The sequence below is a fragment of the Kogia breviceps genome, chromosome 3 (assembly GCF_026419965.1).
Source record: "Kogia breviceps isolate mKogBre1 chromosome 3, mKogBre1 haplotype 1, whole genome shotgun sequence".
In the NCBI taxonomy this organism is placed as follows: domain Eukaryota; kingdom Metazoa; phylum Chordata; class Mammalia; order Artiodactyla; family Physeteridae; genus Kogia; species Kogia breviceps.
Window position 1 is genome coordinate 136,117,101 of NC_081312.1, and position 12,168 is coordinate 136,129,268.

At 43.8% G+C, this 12,168-nt stretch overlaps 1 protein-coding gene across 5 annotated transcripts in view; it reads left to right on the forward strand.

Moving 5' to 3' along the window:
• Nucleotides 1-1,634: 1,634 nt before the first annotated feature.
• Nucleotides 1,635-12,168, forward strand: part of INTS14 (integrator complex subunit 14) — a 42,055-nt gene continuing 31,521 nt past the window's right edge. For 2 of the 5 annotated variants that reach the window (XR_010839783.1, XM_067029643.1), the window contains exons 1-3: nucleotides 1,834-2,209; nucleotides 6,210-6,493; nucleotides 9,560-9,667. Coding sequence is in view for 3 of the 5 variants with exons in the window: in XM_067029643.1 (XP_066885744.1) it covers nucleotides 6,272-6,493; nucleotides 9,560-9,667 (330 nt within the window). In the remaining 2 variants the exon portion in view is untranslated. Of the gene's footprint in view, nucleotides 2,210-6,209; nucleotides 6,494-9,559; nucleotides 9,668-12,168 lie in introns of all 5 variants that reach the window. The other 3 variants (XM_059057754.2, XR_010839782.1, XM_067029642.1) reach the window with 3 other exon arrangements.

Below are 12,168 nucleotides of genomic sequence, written 5' to 3' on the forward strand. Positions count from 1 at the left end.
CTACCAGTTGCCCTATGTGATGTGGTCCTCTTGGTAGTCCTACCTTTTATCATCAGTTTTAATCAATTGCCTTTTGCTTCCCTGGTCTCCTGAAAGCCTGTATTCAGAAGAACTAGAAGTTGTGATCACCCATCAGCAAACTAATAAACTTAATCTCTAGGACTGGGTAAGGTAATGAATCAGTCCATGGAGCTGCACTGGAACTACCAGGAGAACAGTGACAGCAGGGCTAAGTCATCAGCACATTAGGAGTAGCTTGAAAACTCCCTTGCCCACACGTTCTTGGCCACATCCCTCCCACTAGGGAAAGAATTAGAAACTACAATGAAGTAATCAGGATGCAGCCTTACTTACCTAGATTCCAGTGCCTGCTCAAGCATAAAAGGGTCTTCAGATGGTGAAACCAGCCAAGTTGGGGAGAGAAGTTCTGAAGCAAATAGGGCAGTCTGCCTGCCCCTGGGCCCTGATGCTGACAGGGACATTCCCATGGAGCGATACGCCTTCCTCTGTCACCTCTGATATAAGGAGGGGACAGGAAAGAACTACAAGCAACTGGAGCCCACACTCTCCCACAGAACAAGCTGTGAAAAGTCAGACAGACTCAGCTGTTCGGTTCAAAGCATCCTCCCTCCTTGACGCACCTCCTACCTCAGCCCCTCCCACCAACCAAAAGAAAAGGAGGCAAAGGCCTAAAGCCTTCTAGAGGCCTTTCTGTTCCCACTTGTAACCTATGTGGTACAGCATTGTTTCTTGAACCATAACTACCCAGGGGCCTGCTGGCATCCATTCAGGCCTACCTCTAACTGGCATTTGCTAGCTCTCTAAGAGGTCAGAATGAAAGTCACTCCTTGTCCCCTCAAGGACCTCGCTGAGGCACAGGCTGCTATGGGGACACGAAGTGGCGAGAGGTGAGGTGCGAGAGGTGAGGTACGTGAGGGCCCATGATGACTCACAGGAAAGCCTAAGTGCAAATCCCTCAGCAGCGCACCTTGGCCAAGGCAGGGGAACTGACTGAACCCTCCCTCTACTTCCCTCAAAGGGGTCGGGGATAAAGTGAGCATCCGGGCTGAGGAGACCAAGAGGGAAAGTCCTGACGTGGAAACTGGCTCAAGTCAGCTACGAAAAATACACAGCGTGCTCAGTATGAGCACTCCTCAGGCAGGAATTACAATTTAAAAAGAGTAGGAAGGGCTTCCCTGGTGGCGCAGTGGTTGAGAGTCCACCTGCCGATGCAGGGGACACGGGTTCGTGCCCCGGTCCGGGAAGATCCCACATGCCGCGGAGCGGCTGGGCCCGTGAACCATGGCCGCTGAGCCTGCGCGTCCAGAGCCAGTGCTCCGCAACGGGAGAGAGGCCCGCGTACCAAAAAAAAAAAAAAAAGAGTAGGAAGATAATTCTGTCAAGTAGTTCAGAGGATATGAATGAGGGGTCTGAAGAGGGACGGGGAAGGGGGGCAAATATCAGTGAGGGTCAGGCTGGTGCACCAACGAGCCCAGGTGAGTGAGGAGACAGAGTGTGAATTGGTCACGCGGTTACCCAGACAGGTGAGGCCCACGGGCCAACGAGAGGCAGGTGGGCAGGAGGCCAGAAACAAATAAGGAAGAGCCCGAGAAAGGGGAGGGAAAGAATAGGCGAACACAGCCCAGGCCTGGAGCAGTTGGGGACTATGTGAGGAGTTGGGTCGCGGCGGTGGTCGCAGACAAAACGCTACGAAGAGAAACACCGAGGAAGACGCTCCGAGCAGCTTCTCCTCTGAGGCAACGCCCCACCCACGACGTCCTTAAAACCCCGCCCCAAGCGCCTATCGCACACCCCGCGCCGAGTTCCGTTTCGTCGCGCGGCCATATACTTCCGGCTGCGGTGCGCTGGCGGAAAGGTTTTGGTGAAGGACTGTGCCGGTGATGGGCGCGGGGTGAGTGGAGGGGGCTGGAGATCGTAGGCTGCCTTGGATTGCTTGTTGGAGCTGCAGGAGAAGGGGTCGGCGGCGGGGAACAACGCGGGGCCGACTCCTGGCTTTTCCGCCGCCGAGGTGGCCGCCCCGCTCCGTCTCTGCGGCGCCAGTTCCGGGGCACTGCCTTCGGCCTCCCTTCGCTCTGCCGCGCCAGAGCTCCGCACAAGCACCACGATGTCGGCCCCCTGCCCAGGCCCCCTTCTTCTCCTCTTCCCATAAGAGACTTCCAGATCTCAAAGATTTTTGACTCATTTTAAGGTAAAAATACATCCCCAGGCAGACGCGATCCAAATGCAGGAGTTCTGTATTTACAGGTTGCCACTTTAGAGGTGAAGTTGTGACTGAACGGTGGAGGGGATTCATCCGGGCAGGAGATGTGAGGCCAACAGACAAATTTAAGATTAAGTTAGCGGATCCTTAGAAATTCGAGTGGAATCACGCTTGAAGAGCGATACTCCTCAGAATCAGTTCTTTATGAATGAGCTAATTGTCTCCTTCTGGGAAGAATTATAAATGTGTAGCTGATGGAGATGACCAAATCAAGGGGCTAAGGGCTATTCTCAGGAGTAGACTGTTCTTGAGAAAAGAAGACCACTAGTTGTCTTAAGCATTGTATGTAAACTGTACTTATGAGAAAGCTATGGGGGTGGGGTGGAGGACCTTAGGGTAAGAATCAACCCAAGAGAGAAGTAACATGGTATTTTCACAAAATTGCTGGACTGTGTGGGCAGGGATTTTTTTTTTTTTTTAATCAAGCCTAGGCTACTTGAAGTAAAAGATGAGTGAACCATCCTTAAAGAACATCCATCCATCTTTTACTTCTGTGCTGACAACCTGAGTTCTAAACTGGTTTCCCATGACTTTGCCATTGTTGGGGGGGGGGGCGGTGTTTGGGGGTGGACACAAATACATCAGTCTGAAGAAAGAGCCAGCTCCATAAGTGTCTCCCCAGAATGCAAGCCTGCCAGCTATGGTCACCCATTCCAGTGTTACAGCAGATTTTGTGAGCTGGAAATGTTTTCTTATATATGATCTAAATCTGTGTATCCTGATTCTCATTCTCCTAAGAGATGAGGCCAGTACTCTGCATCCCCAGCTTTCAGTAACGTAAAGACCTCTGTGCTTGAATGGGAATACCATAGGAGCTGGATAAACTCTATATGTGGGCAGAGGCGTAGAAGTTCCTGATATCTCTCCTTGAACGAGGAGAGGAAGAAGTGTGTTTCTGGTGTCCAGAGTTAAAATTTGTAATGTGTTTTGCCAAAAAATTAATGTTACATCTGGTGCTGAGAGGTAGTTTACTAGTCATTATCAAGTATTTGTCAAGTACATACTGTGTGCCCACTGCTGTGATAGGTTCTGAGGAGACATTGGTGGGCAAAATCTCACACTGTCCCTGTTCTTGTTGAGCTTATGATCTAATGTAGTGTAGCTGAACCAGTATTGCACAGTACCTCACTTCTTGAACAACACAGCTGAGACCCAGAAAGGGTCTGGAAAGACTGAGTAGATGAAATAGCACCAAGTTGATAACACCTAAGCTCATGCACTTGACAGCAGAAGAAACTCACAGGCTCTCAGAGCCTGTTAACTTTGACTTCGGACACAGTTTTAGCAAGCTGGATTACCTGGCTTTCCAACTCATAGTAGCCAAGAAGCAGCAAATCGGAAAGAGGGAGGATGATTACAGAGAAGAGTGGAATGCAAAATGATGGTCCAAAAATTAGTTACAAAGAGGAGGCACCAAAACAGAACACAACAGCCTTGATCCCTTGAGTACAAGGCAGTGTTTCTGGGTATGTTCTATACAATACTTGTTCCATGGCACCAACTAATGATCAGAGAAGGGTTAAATGGGAAACACAGAGTTAACAAATTAAACTGGATTCTTTGCTGTGAGCTTCTCAGTGTCTTTAATAAGACCTAAACTCATTTTTCTTGGAGCATCCCTCCAGGACAGTGTTCTGCAGCACACACTTGGGAGAATGCTGGTATAAATTAAAACATGAGGGCAGCAGCGTGCAGGGCAGTATTGGTGTTCAAAGTTGTGATGCTAAGTCAGAGTGAATTATGTTTAACATGCTGTGCTTAATGAGGCGAAGAATAAGGATGCACATTTTGGTTTCTTTTTAATAAATTTTATTTTTGACTGCGTTGGGTCTTCGTTGCTGCACGTGGGCTTTTCTCTGGTTGCGGAGAGTGGGACCACTGGTTACAGTGCACAAGCTTCTCATTGCGGTGGCTTCTCTTGTGGAGCACAGGCTCTAGGTGTGCGGGCTTCAGTAGTTGTGGCACGTGGGCTCAGTAGCTGTGGCTCATGAGCTCTAGAGCGCAGGCTGAGTAGTTGTGGTGCGCAGGCTGAGTTGCTCCACAGCATGTGGGATCTTCCCAGACCAGGGCTTAAACCCGTGTCCCCTGCATTGGCAGGCAGATTCTTAAACCACTGCACTACCAGAGAATCCCACATTTTAGTTTTTTCTATAAAAATGGTTAAACATTTTGGAAAGGAGTCTGGAAGAGTAATTTATATATCTCCTTTAGTCTTTATCGATGTTGGATACATGAGGCATTTGTATTTGAAAGGCCATTATGTGGTTAAAAGGCTTTTCCTACTTGACATGAGTCCCTGATCCCCATTTATAACATTGTTTCCGCGAGGCAATATGCTCAGAGTTCCCAACAGCCTACTTACAAATGGAATTTTAGAATAGCACACGTTTGCAGTTGGACACTGTACTAAAACAAGCCCTCTGGCCACTGTTAAGTGTTTTGAAATAAATTCCAAAAAACAAATTAGTGAACATTAAATTTCTAACTTGTTTATGTCCATCCTGAGTGTTCTCTAATTGTATATATGCAATATATGCAGTATGATTTTTATGAAGTTGTAATCGGTGTATACGTACAGGCCTGTGACCTGCTTTTCTCAGTTACTAATACCTATATAAATATTTCTGATATCTATATGTATCATTTATTTATAGTTATATGATATTTCATTGTGTGAGTAGACTATAGTTTGCTTAATAATAGAGTAGCAGCAGCAAGAGCAGATCTGTATATCTGGGAACTTTTTTCTTTATTTTTGAGCACAGAAATGTTTTCTTCATGCTAATTCTCAATCCATAATTCTAAAAAGCTCTTTGTTTTCTCCATTTCGTCTACATTTTGACTTTTATACAGTTTCATGAGATAATGCCAGCTGTCATACATATTCTTGAATTTTGCTCTTTTCCTTCATAGTTAAAGAGCTGTTACCTCGTTTATCTGCAGTGAGTACTACTGAGGCTAGCAGTTTGTTGTTTTTGTCGTGCTTAATGATTTCCAGCTTTGTCTAATTTAGACTATGACTTTACTAGACTTTTCTTTTTTAAAAATTTATTTATTTATTGTTTTTGGTTGCGTTGGGTCCTCGTTGCTGCGCGCGGGCTTTTCTCTCGTTTCAGTGAGTGGGGGCTACTCTTCATTGCGGTGCGCGGGCTTCTCATTGTGGTGGCTTCTCTTGTTGCGGAGCACGGGCTCTAGGCACATGGGCTTCAGTAATTGTGGCACCTGGGTTCAGTATCTGTGGCTCATAGGCTCTAGAGCGCAGGCTCAGTAGTTGTGGCGCACGGGCTTAGTTGATCCGCGGCATGTGGGATCTTCCTGGACCAGGGCTCGAACCTGTGTCCCCTGCGTTGGCAGGCAGATTCTTAACCACTGCACCACCAGGGAAGCCCGACTTTTTGTTTTTATATTTTGCGTTCATTTTAATTTTTTTAAAAAGGACATCAAGCAACAAGATAGTTCAGCAAACACTTGCCCAAATACTGTTGTATTGAGTAAGATAGTGAAGGTGCCCAAAAAGAATGGTTGATTGTCAAAAAGCACCACCATAAGACAACTAGAAATGTTCTTTAGTAAATTAAGTGTTGGAGAGGTGATGTAGGAGTGTTTTTTATATTAAGTTGTGTAAGATTTGAAAGTATTCAACTCAAGAGCTCCTGAATTTAATATTTTGTTTTATTTTGTTTTTACTAGAAACATTTAAGATGGTCCTTGATTTATGGCCATTTAGTGGGTGATTCTAGGAGTGGTCCTCACAGTGAACTAAGCTGCTTGCTTCTCTCCCACTGAATTCCCTGAAGATTTGTCCTCACCTCAACTTAAATGGGGTTTGCCTTTACTTATTTCTGGAAAGTTAGGTTAAAATTATGATTAAAAAAATACTTTTTTCTCTCCATGACATGCAAGACCTAATCATATTTATTTTCTACAGCATTTCTCTATCTATAGCTATCTGTTTACGTTCTGACTGGGAACACTGGGATCACTTTCATCATGCCTACAGTGGTGGTAATGGACGTATCCCTTTCCATGACCCGACCTGTGTCTATCGAGGGGTCCGAGGAATATCAGCGCAAGCACCTGGCAGCCCATGGTTTGACAATGCTGTTTGAACACATGGCCACAAATTACAAGCTTGAGTTTACAGCTCTGGTGGTTTTTTCATCACTCTGGGAATTGATGGTTCCCTTCACAAGAGATTATAACACCCTACAGGTACAAAAAGGAGTGAGTTATTATTATATGTACCGGGCCCAATTTATAGGAAGGAAAACAGTATTATTATATTGCACTGAATATTTAGAACTGGCACTATTTAAAGATAAGTCTATTGTTATAATATCTGAGTATAACTGTAAAACAAGGATTCATAACCAGTAGGCCTTCTGCTGTTAGAGCTATGAGTTAGAGCTGTGAGTTGTTGCTATAGCCTCCTCTTTTGGTTTTCTGGAATTCTCTGTGGGAGGGGAGCATCTCAGGATGTAGTGCCTTGTCCCCTAAAGTTCAGGATCTTTAGGTTCAACACTTTACTCTTTTCTACTTTTCTATAAAACTTGAGATGCAAAACAGCCCTTCCAGGGACTTCCCTGGTGGCTCAGTGATTAAGAATCCGCCTGCCAATGCAAGGGACATGGGTTTGAGCCCTGGTCCGAGAAGATCCCACATACTGCGGAGCAACTAAGCCCATGCGGCACAACTACTGAGCCTGCAAGCCACAGCTACGGAGCCCATGCACCTAGAGCCCATGCTATGCAACGAGAAAAGCCACCGCAAGGAGAAACCCATGCACCACAATGAAGAGTAGCCACCACTTGCTGCAACTAGAGAAACCCCACACGCAGCAATGAAGACCCAACGCAGCCAAAAATAAATAAATTTTAAAAAAAGAAAAATAGTCCTTTCTTATAAAACTCTTATTCTAGAGTGTTTCAGGACTATATTTCCTCCCCAACAAATAGCCTTTGATTTACAGATGCCAAGAAATCATTTTAAAACCTTGATTGATAGGTGTTACCTTCCAAAGGTGTTGTCTGTGATATGCCAAAGAATTACTTTCCGACAATATCTCTAAATTATTACTATTTCCAACAATGCCTAGCACAGTTCCTTGCCCATAGTGAGCAGTCAGTAAGTGTTTGTGGAATTAAAATGAACAGTTTAATAGTTGTTAGGCAGTTTAGAAATTCAGGATCAGTATAGTTTGCTTTTTTAAATGTAAGTAATAAAATTTTGTTAAATCATTTATTATCTCACATTTTTTAAAAAAATCTATTTATTTATTTATTTATTTATTTATTTATTTATTTATTTTGGCTGCACCGGGTCTTAGTTGCAGCATGTGAACTCTCAGTTGCAGCATGCAGACCCTTAGTTGTGGAATGCAGAGTCTCAGTTACAGCATGTCAGCTTCTTAGTTGTGGCATGTAGACTCTTAGTTGTGGCATGTGAACTCTTAGTTACAGCATGCATGTGGGATCTAGTTCCCCGATCAGGGGTCAAACCCAGGCCCCCTGCATTGGGAGCATGGAGTCTTACCCACTGGACCATGAGGGAAGTCCTTATCTCACATTTTTTTAAGTGACTCAAAAGCTTTTTTTTTTTTCTTTTTTTAATTGCACTGGATTTCTTATAGATGAGTAAACTAAGGATCTTGGATGTTCAGCAGTTCTGAAATTTAAAGAATTGCTATATAGGTAGTGAAGAGTAATGGTTGAATCCTGCAGTCTGACTGACTGGGTTCAAATCTAGATTCTGCCACTTCTAGGTGTAAGACCTGGGAAAGTGACCTAATCATTTTGTACCTCAGCTTCCTTATTTTAAAAATAGGTTAGGGCTTCCCTGGTGGCGCAGTGGTTGAGAGTCCGCCTGCCGATGCAGGGGTCACGGGTTCGTGCCCTGGTCCGGGAAGATCCCACATGCCGCGGAGCAACTAAGCCCGTGAGCCATGGCCGCTGGGCCTGCGCGTCTGGAGCCTGTGCTCCGCAACGGGAGAGGCCACAGCAGTGAGAAGCCCGCATACCGCAAAAAAAAAAAAAAAAAAAAAAATAGGTTAATTGGGCTTCCCTGGTGGCCCAGTGGTTAAGAATCCGCCTGCCAATGCAAGGGACACGTTTGAGCCCTGGTCTGGGAAGATCCCACATGCCGCGGAGCAACTAAGCCTGTGCGCCACAACTACTCAGCCTGTGCTCTAGAGCCCGTGAGCCACGACTACTGAAACCTGCGTGCCGCAACTACTGAAGCCTGCATGCCACAACTACTGAAGCCCACACACCTAGAGCCCGTGCTCTGCAACAAGAGAAGCCACCGCAATGAGAAGCCTGCACACCACAACAAAGAGTAGCCCCTGCTCACCGCAACTAGAGAAAGCCCATGTGCAGCAACGAAGACCCAACGCAGCCAAAAATAAATAAATAAAATTTTTTTAAAATAAAGAAAATAAAAATAGGTTAATTATCTATACCTTATAGCAGGGGTCCCCAACCCCCACCCCCAGCCACACAGCAGGAGGTGAGCAGTGGGCAGCCAGCAAAGCTTCATCTGCCACTCCCCATCGCTCACATTACTGCCTTAAGCATCCCCTGCCCTGCCCCGCCCCACCCACCCCCCGTCTGTGGAAAAATTGTCTTCCATGAAACTGGTGCCTGGTGCCAAAAAAGTTGGGGACCGCTGCTTTATAGGATGTTGTCATGATTAAATGCATGTAAAATGCCTAGAATGATGATGGTATTCAGTAAATTTTGTCATTATTTTTGTTACATCTTTAAACATTTTTCATTTTAATTATTTCTTTCAAGGTCCACTTAATAAAGATATGAACTTGATGGACAATTCACTCTCACCTGATGAGAGAACAGAATAAAGGGAAGCTCTTTTATTTTTTTTATTTTTTTTGCGGTACGCGGGCCTCTCACTGTTGTGGCCCCTCCCTTCGCGGAGCACAGGCTCCGGACACGCAGGCTCAGCGGCCATGGTTCACGGGCCCAGCCACTCCGCGGCATGTGGGATCTTCCCGGACTGGGGCACGAACCCGCGTCCCCTGCATCGGCAGGCGGACTCCCAACCACTGCGCCACCAGGGAAGCCCGGGGGAAGCTCTTTTAATCATCCTTTATAGTTGAGGAAATCTGTTTTACCATTTTTCTTTAAGAACATATGCTTTGGGCTCTCAGAAACACAATGTCCCCTGTGTAACATTCATGCTTTAAACAGTTTTTTTTTTTTTTTTTGGTAACAAATTAAAACAGTAAAGAATAATGAGCAATTTTATCTTTCATTCAATCAGGAAGCACTAAGTAATATGGATGATTATGATAAAACCTGCTTGGAGTCTGCATTAGTTGGTGTTTGCAATATCGTTCAGCAAGAATGGGGTGGTGCAATTCCTTGTCAGGTAATGATCAATTCTTTTTCTTTGCCCTAAGTTAAAAACATTAACCACTGCGCTGCTTCAATTTTGTTCAGGCTCTGACACAGCATACATTGTAATTTCCACAAACTATGTTATATGCTTTTGGTATCTTTTTAAAAGAAGGCACTAAATCAACACTAATATACTCAGAAAGTAGCACAAATATGCCTTAAGGAAAGCATCCTCCTAGTAAATTGACTTACTGCAAACTAGCATTGTTTGTATAAAGCACAAAGGGCTCACAGTGGAATTTTAGAATACCCCCTGGAAGGGGCGATTATAATTTTGAGTGATATAATTGTAAACATCAGTACAATATAGTCTATTCTTCATTATTCCAGTGTAGCATTTATTCAGCAGACTTTTAACCTTCTCAGCTACCTGGGTTGTCTAAAAAGTGAGGTGTATGTCATAAAATCTGTTGCCCTTTCCTTAAGAGTCCACAATAGGTCCACATATAGCATCAAATCAGAGCAGAGTTGTAGTGATTGGAAGTTTGCTATAAACAGGTGCTTTGAGACATGGTAGCATATTTTAAGGGAGAAAACAGAAAAGTTGCTAAAAGAAAAATCATAATAGTCTACAACAGGAATCAGCGAACTTTTTCTGTATTTTAGGCTTTGCAGGTGTCTGTGGCAACTCCTCAACTCTTGTCATAGCACGAAAGCAGTCATAGATAATAAGTAAATAAATGTGCATGGCTCTGTTCCAGTAAAACTTTATTTACAGAAACAGTCAGTGGGCCATAGTATATGATATTTTATTATAGGGTCAAATACGAGATTCCTCAGTAATGTCAGTAGCATCACCAATATTTGTTTTTTAAATAAATATAAGATTATGGCTGCCTTGGGGTGAGGAAGGATTAGGGGCTGACCCAAATAAAACATGAGGGAATATGAGAAGTGATGGAACTGGTCTGTTCTTGATAGTAGAAGTGGTTACATCACTGAATGCATTTGTCGGAACTCATAGAACTATACACTAAAAAGGGTGAATTTTATTGCATATGAATTATATCTCAATAAACCCAGCTTTTTTTTTTTAAGCTTTTTTGTTTTTTCTTACTGTTTTTTCTTACTCAGGTAGTTGAGTTGTTTTATACAGTATGAACTCATGGGTTAGTGAAGACCCTGAGCTACTACTAAAGGTTAAAAATCAGATCACTTTAGTGGACACTTGCTAAAAAAGCTAGTAAATACCTTTTGATCAATTTCCTTTCAGAAATAAAAACCTTTGGCACCTTGCTTCATAAACATTATTTATTTGGTAAAACCATGCATATAGACTGTCTAATTTCCTAGCAGTATAATGAATAAGTGAAGTTTTGTTGTCAATGTCTTCTGAACTGGAAGCTAGCAGGTAGCACAGTTTCATTTGCCACTTCTTCAGTGGTTTTAGAGAAGAAACTCAGAAAACACGTAAGAGCCAGACCTTGTGCACCATGCAGACTTCTGCCTTTTAATATTTCTTTCTTCCTTTGCAAAAAGGAGGAATCTGAATTTGAGATATACTGTACCCTGAGGGGAAGGAGCTGGGCCTGGATCCACTTAGACTTGCTTGGTGAGTTTTGGGGTGAACCAGGTCCAAAACACAGTGGATGTTATTAGTGATTGTTTTTATAATCAGTTACTATCAAACGGATTTGTTTTAATGTGGAATATTTTTAACCAGGTTTTTAAAGAGCTGGACTATGTTTTCATTATCTGAGTAAAGTCTGTCTCATTTTGACATTACAAGAAATATTTCATTATCACACAGCATCTGAAAAAGCTAGTGGCAGAAGTAAATCATTATGTAGCAGTTGTTGGTACCTAGAACAGGGATTTGCCTTGACTGTCTTCCCAAGAGATAACATCTCTCCAGGGAACCTCTATTAAGCATTCTTGGGCTTTAGAAGTAAGTGCCAGTCTTGGTACTTCACGTAGTGCGACCACCTAATACTGCCTTACTGGTTTGTTATTGTTAAGTTACTAGGCAAGGCTAGGGAGAGCAAAAATAATCCTCCCCTGGATTGCTTGGGAAGTCCACCCAGGACTTTCCAAGGATTGCTTTAAACAGGGAAAGGAAAATGATTTCTAACGTCTATTGTTGGTATGTTTTGAAGGCTTTTAAAAATTACAGGTTGATTAAGAATGCATTTTAAAGGTCTTGGCCATGTCTGGTTAAATGGCTTTTATGAATACATATTTAATGCAGTTGTCATTTTAGTTGGCCAGGGGTAGGTAAAGTTTGTCATCTTTGAAAATAAAGTGTCAAGGTTCAGTCTTCAGACTTCTGTGCTGGTACTTCCTAGGGACACACATAAAATAGGTCCTTATGCCATTTTTTTTCTTTTTGCGCTGCTTCAGGTCTTAGTTGCAGCATGCGGGGTCTTTTTGTTGTGGGGGGGGCCTCTCTCTAGTTGTGGCGTTCGAGTTTTCTCTCTCTCTTTGTGGTGTGCAGGCTCCAGGGCACGTGAGCTTAGTTGCCCCAGGGCGTGT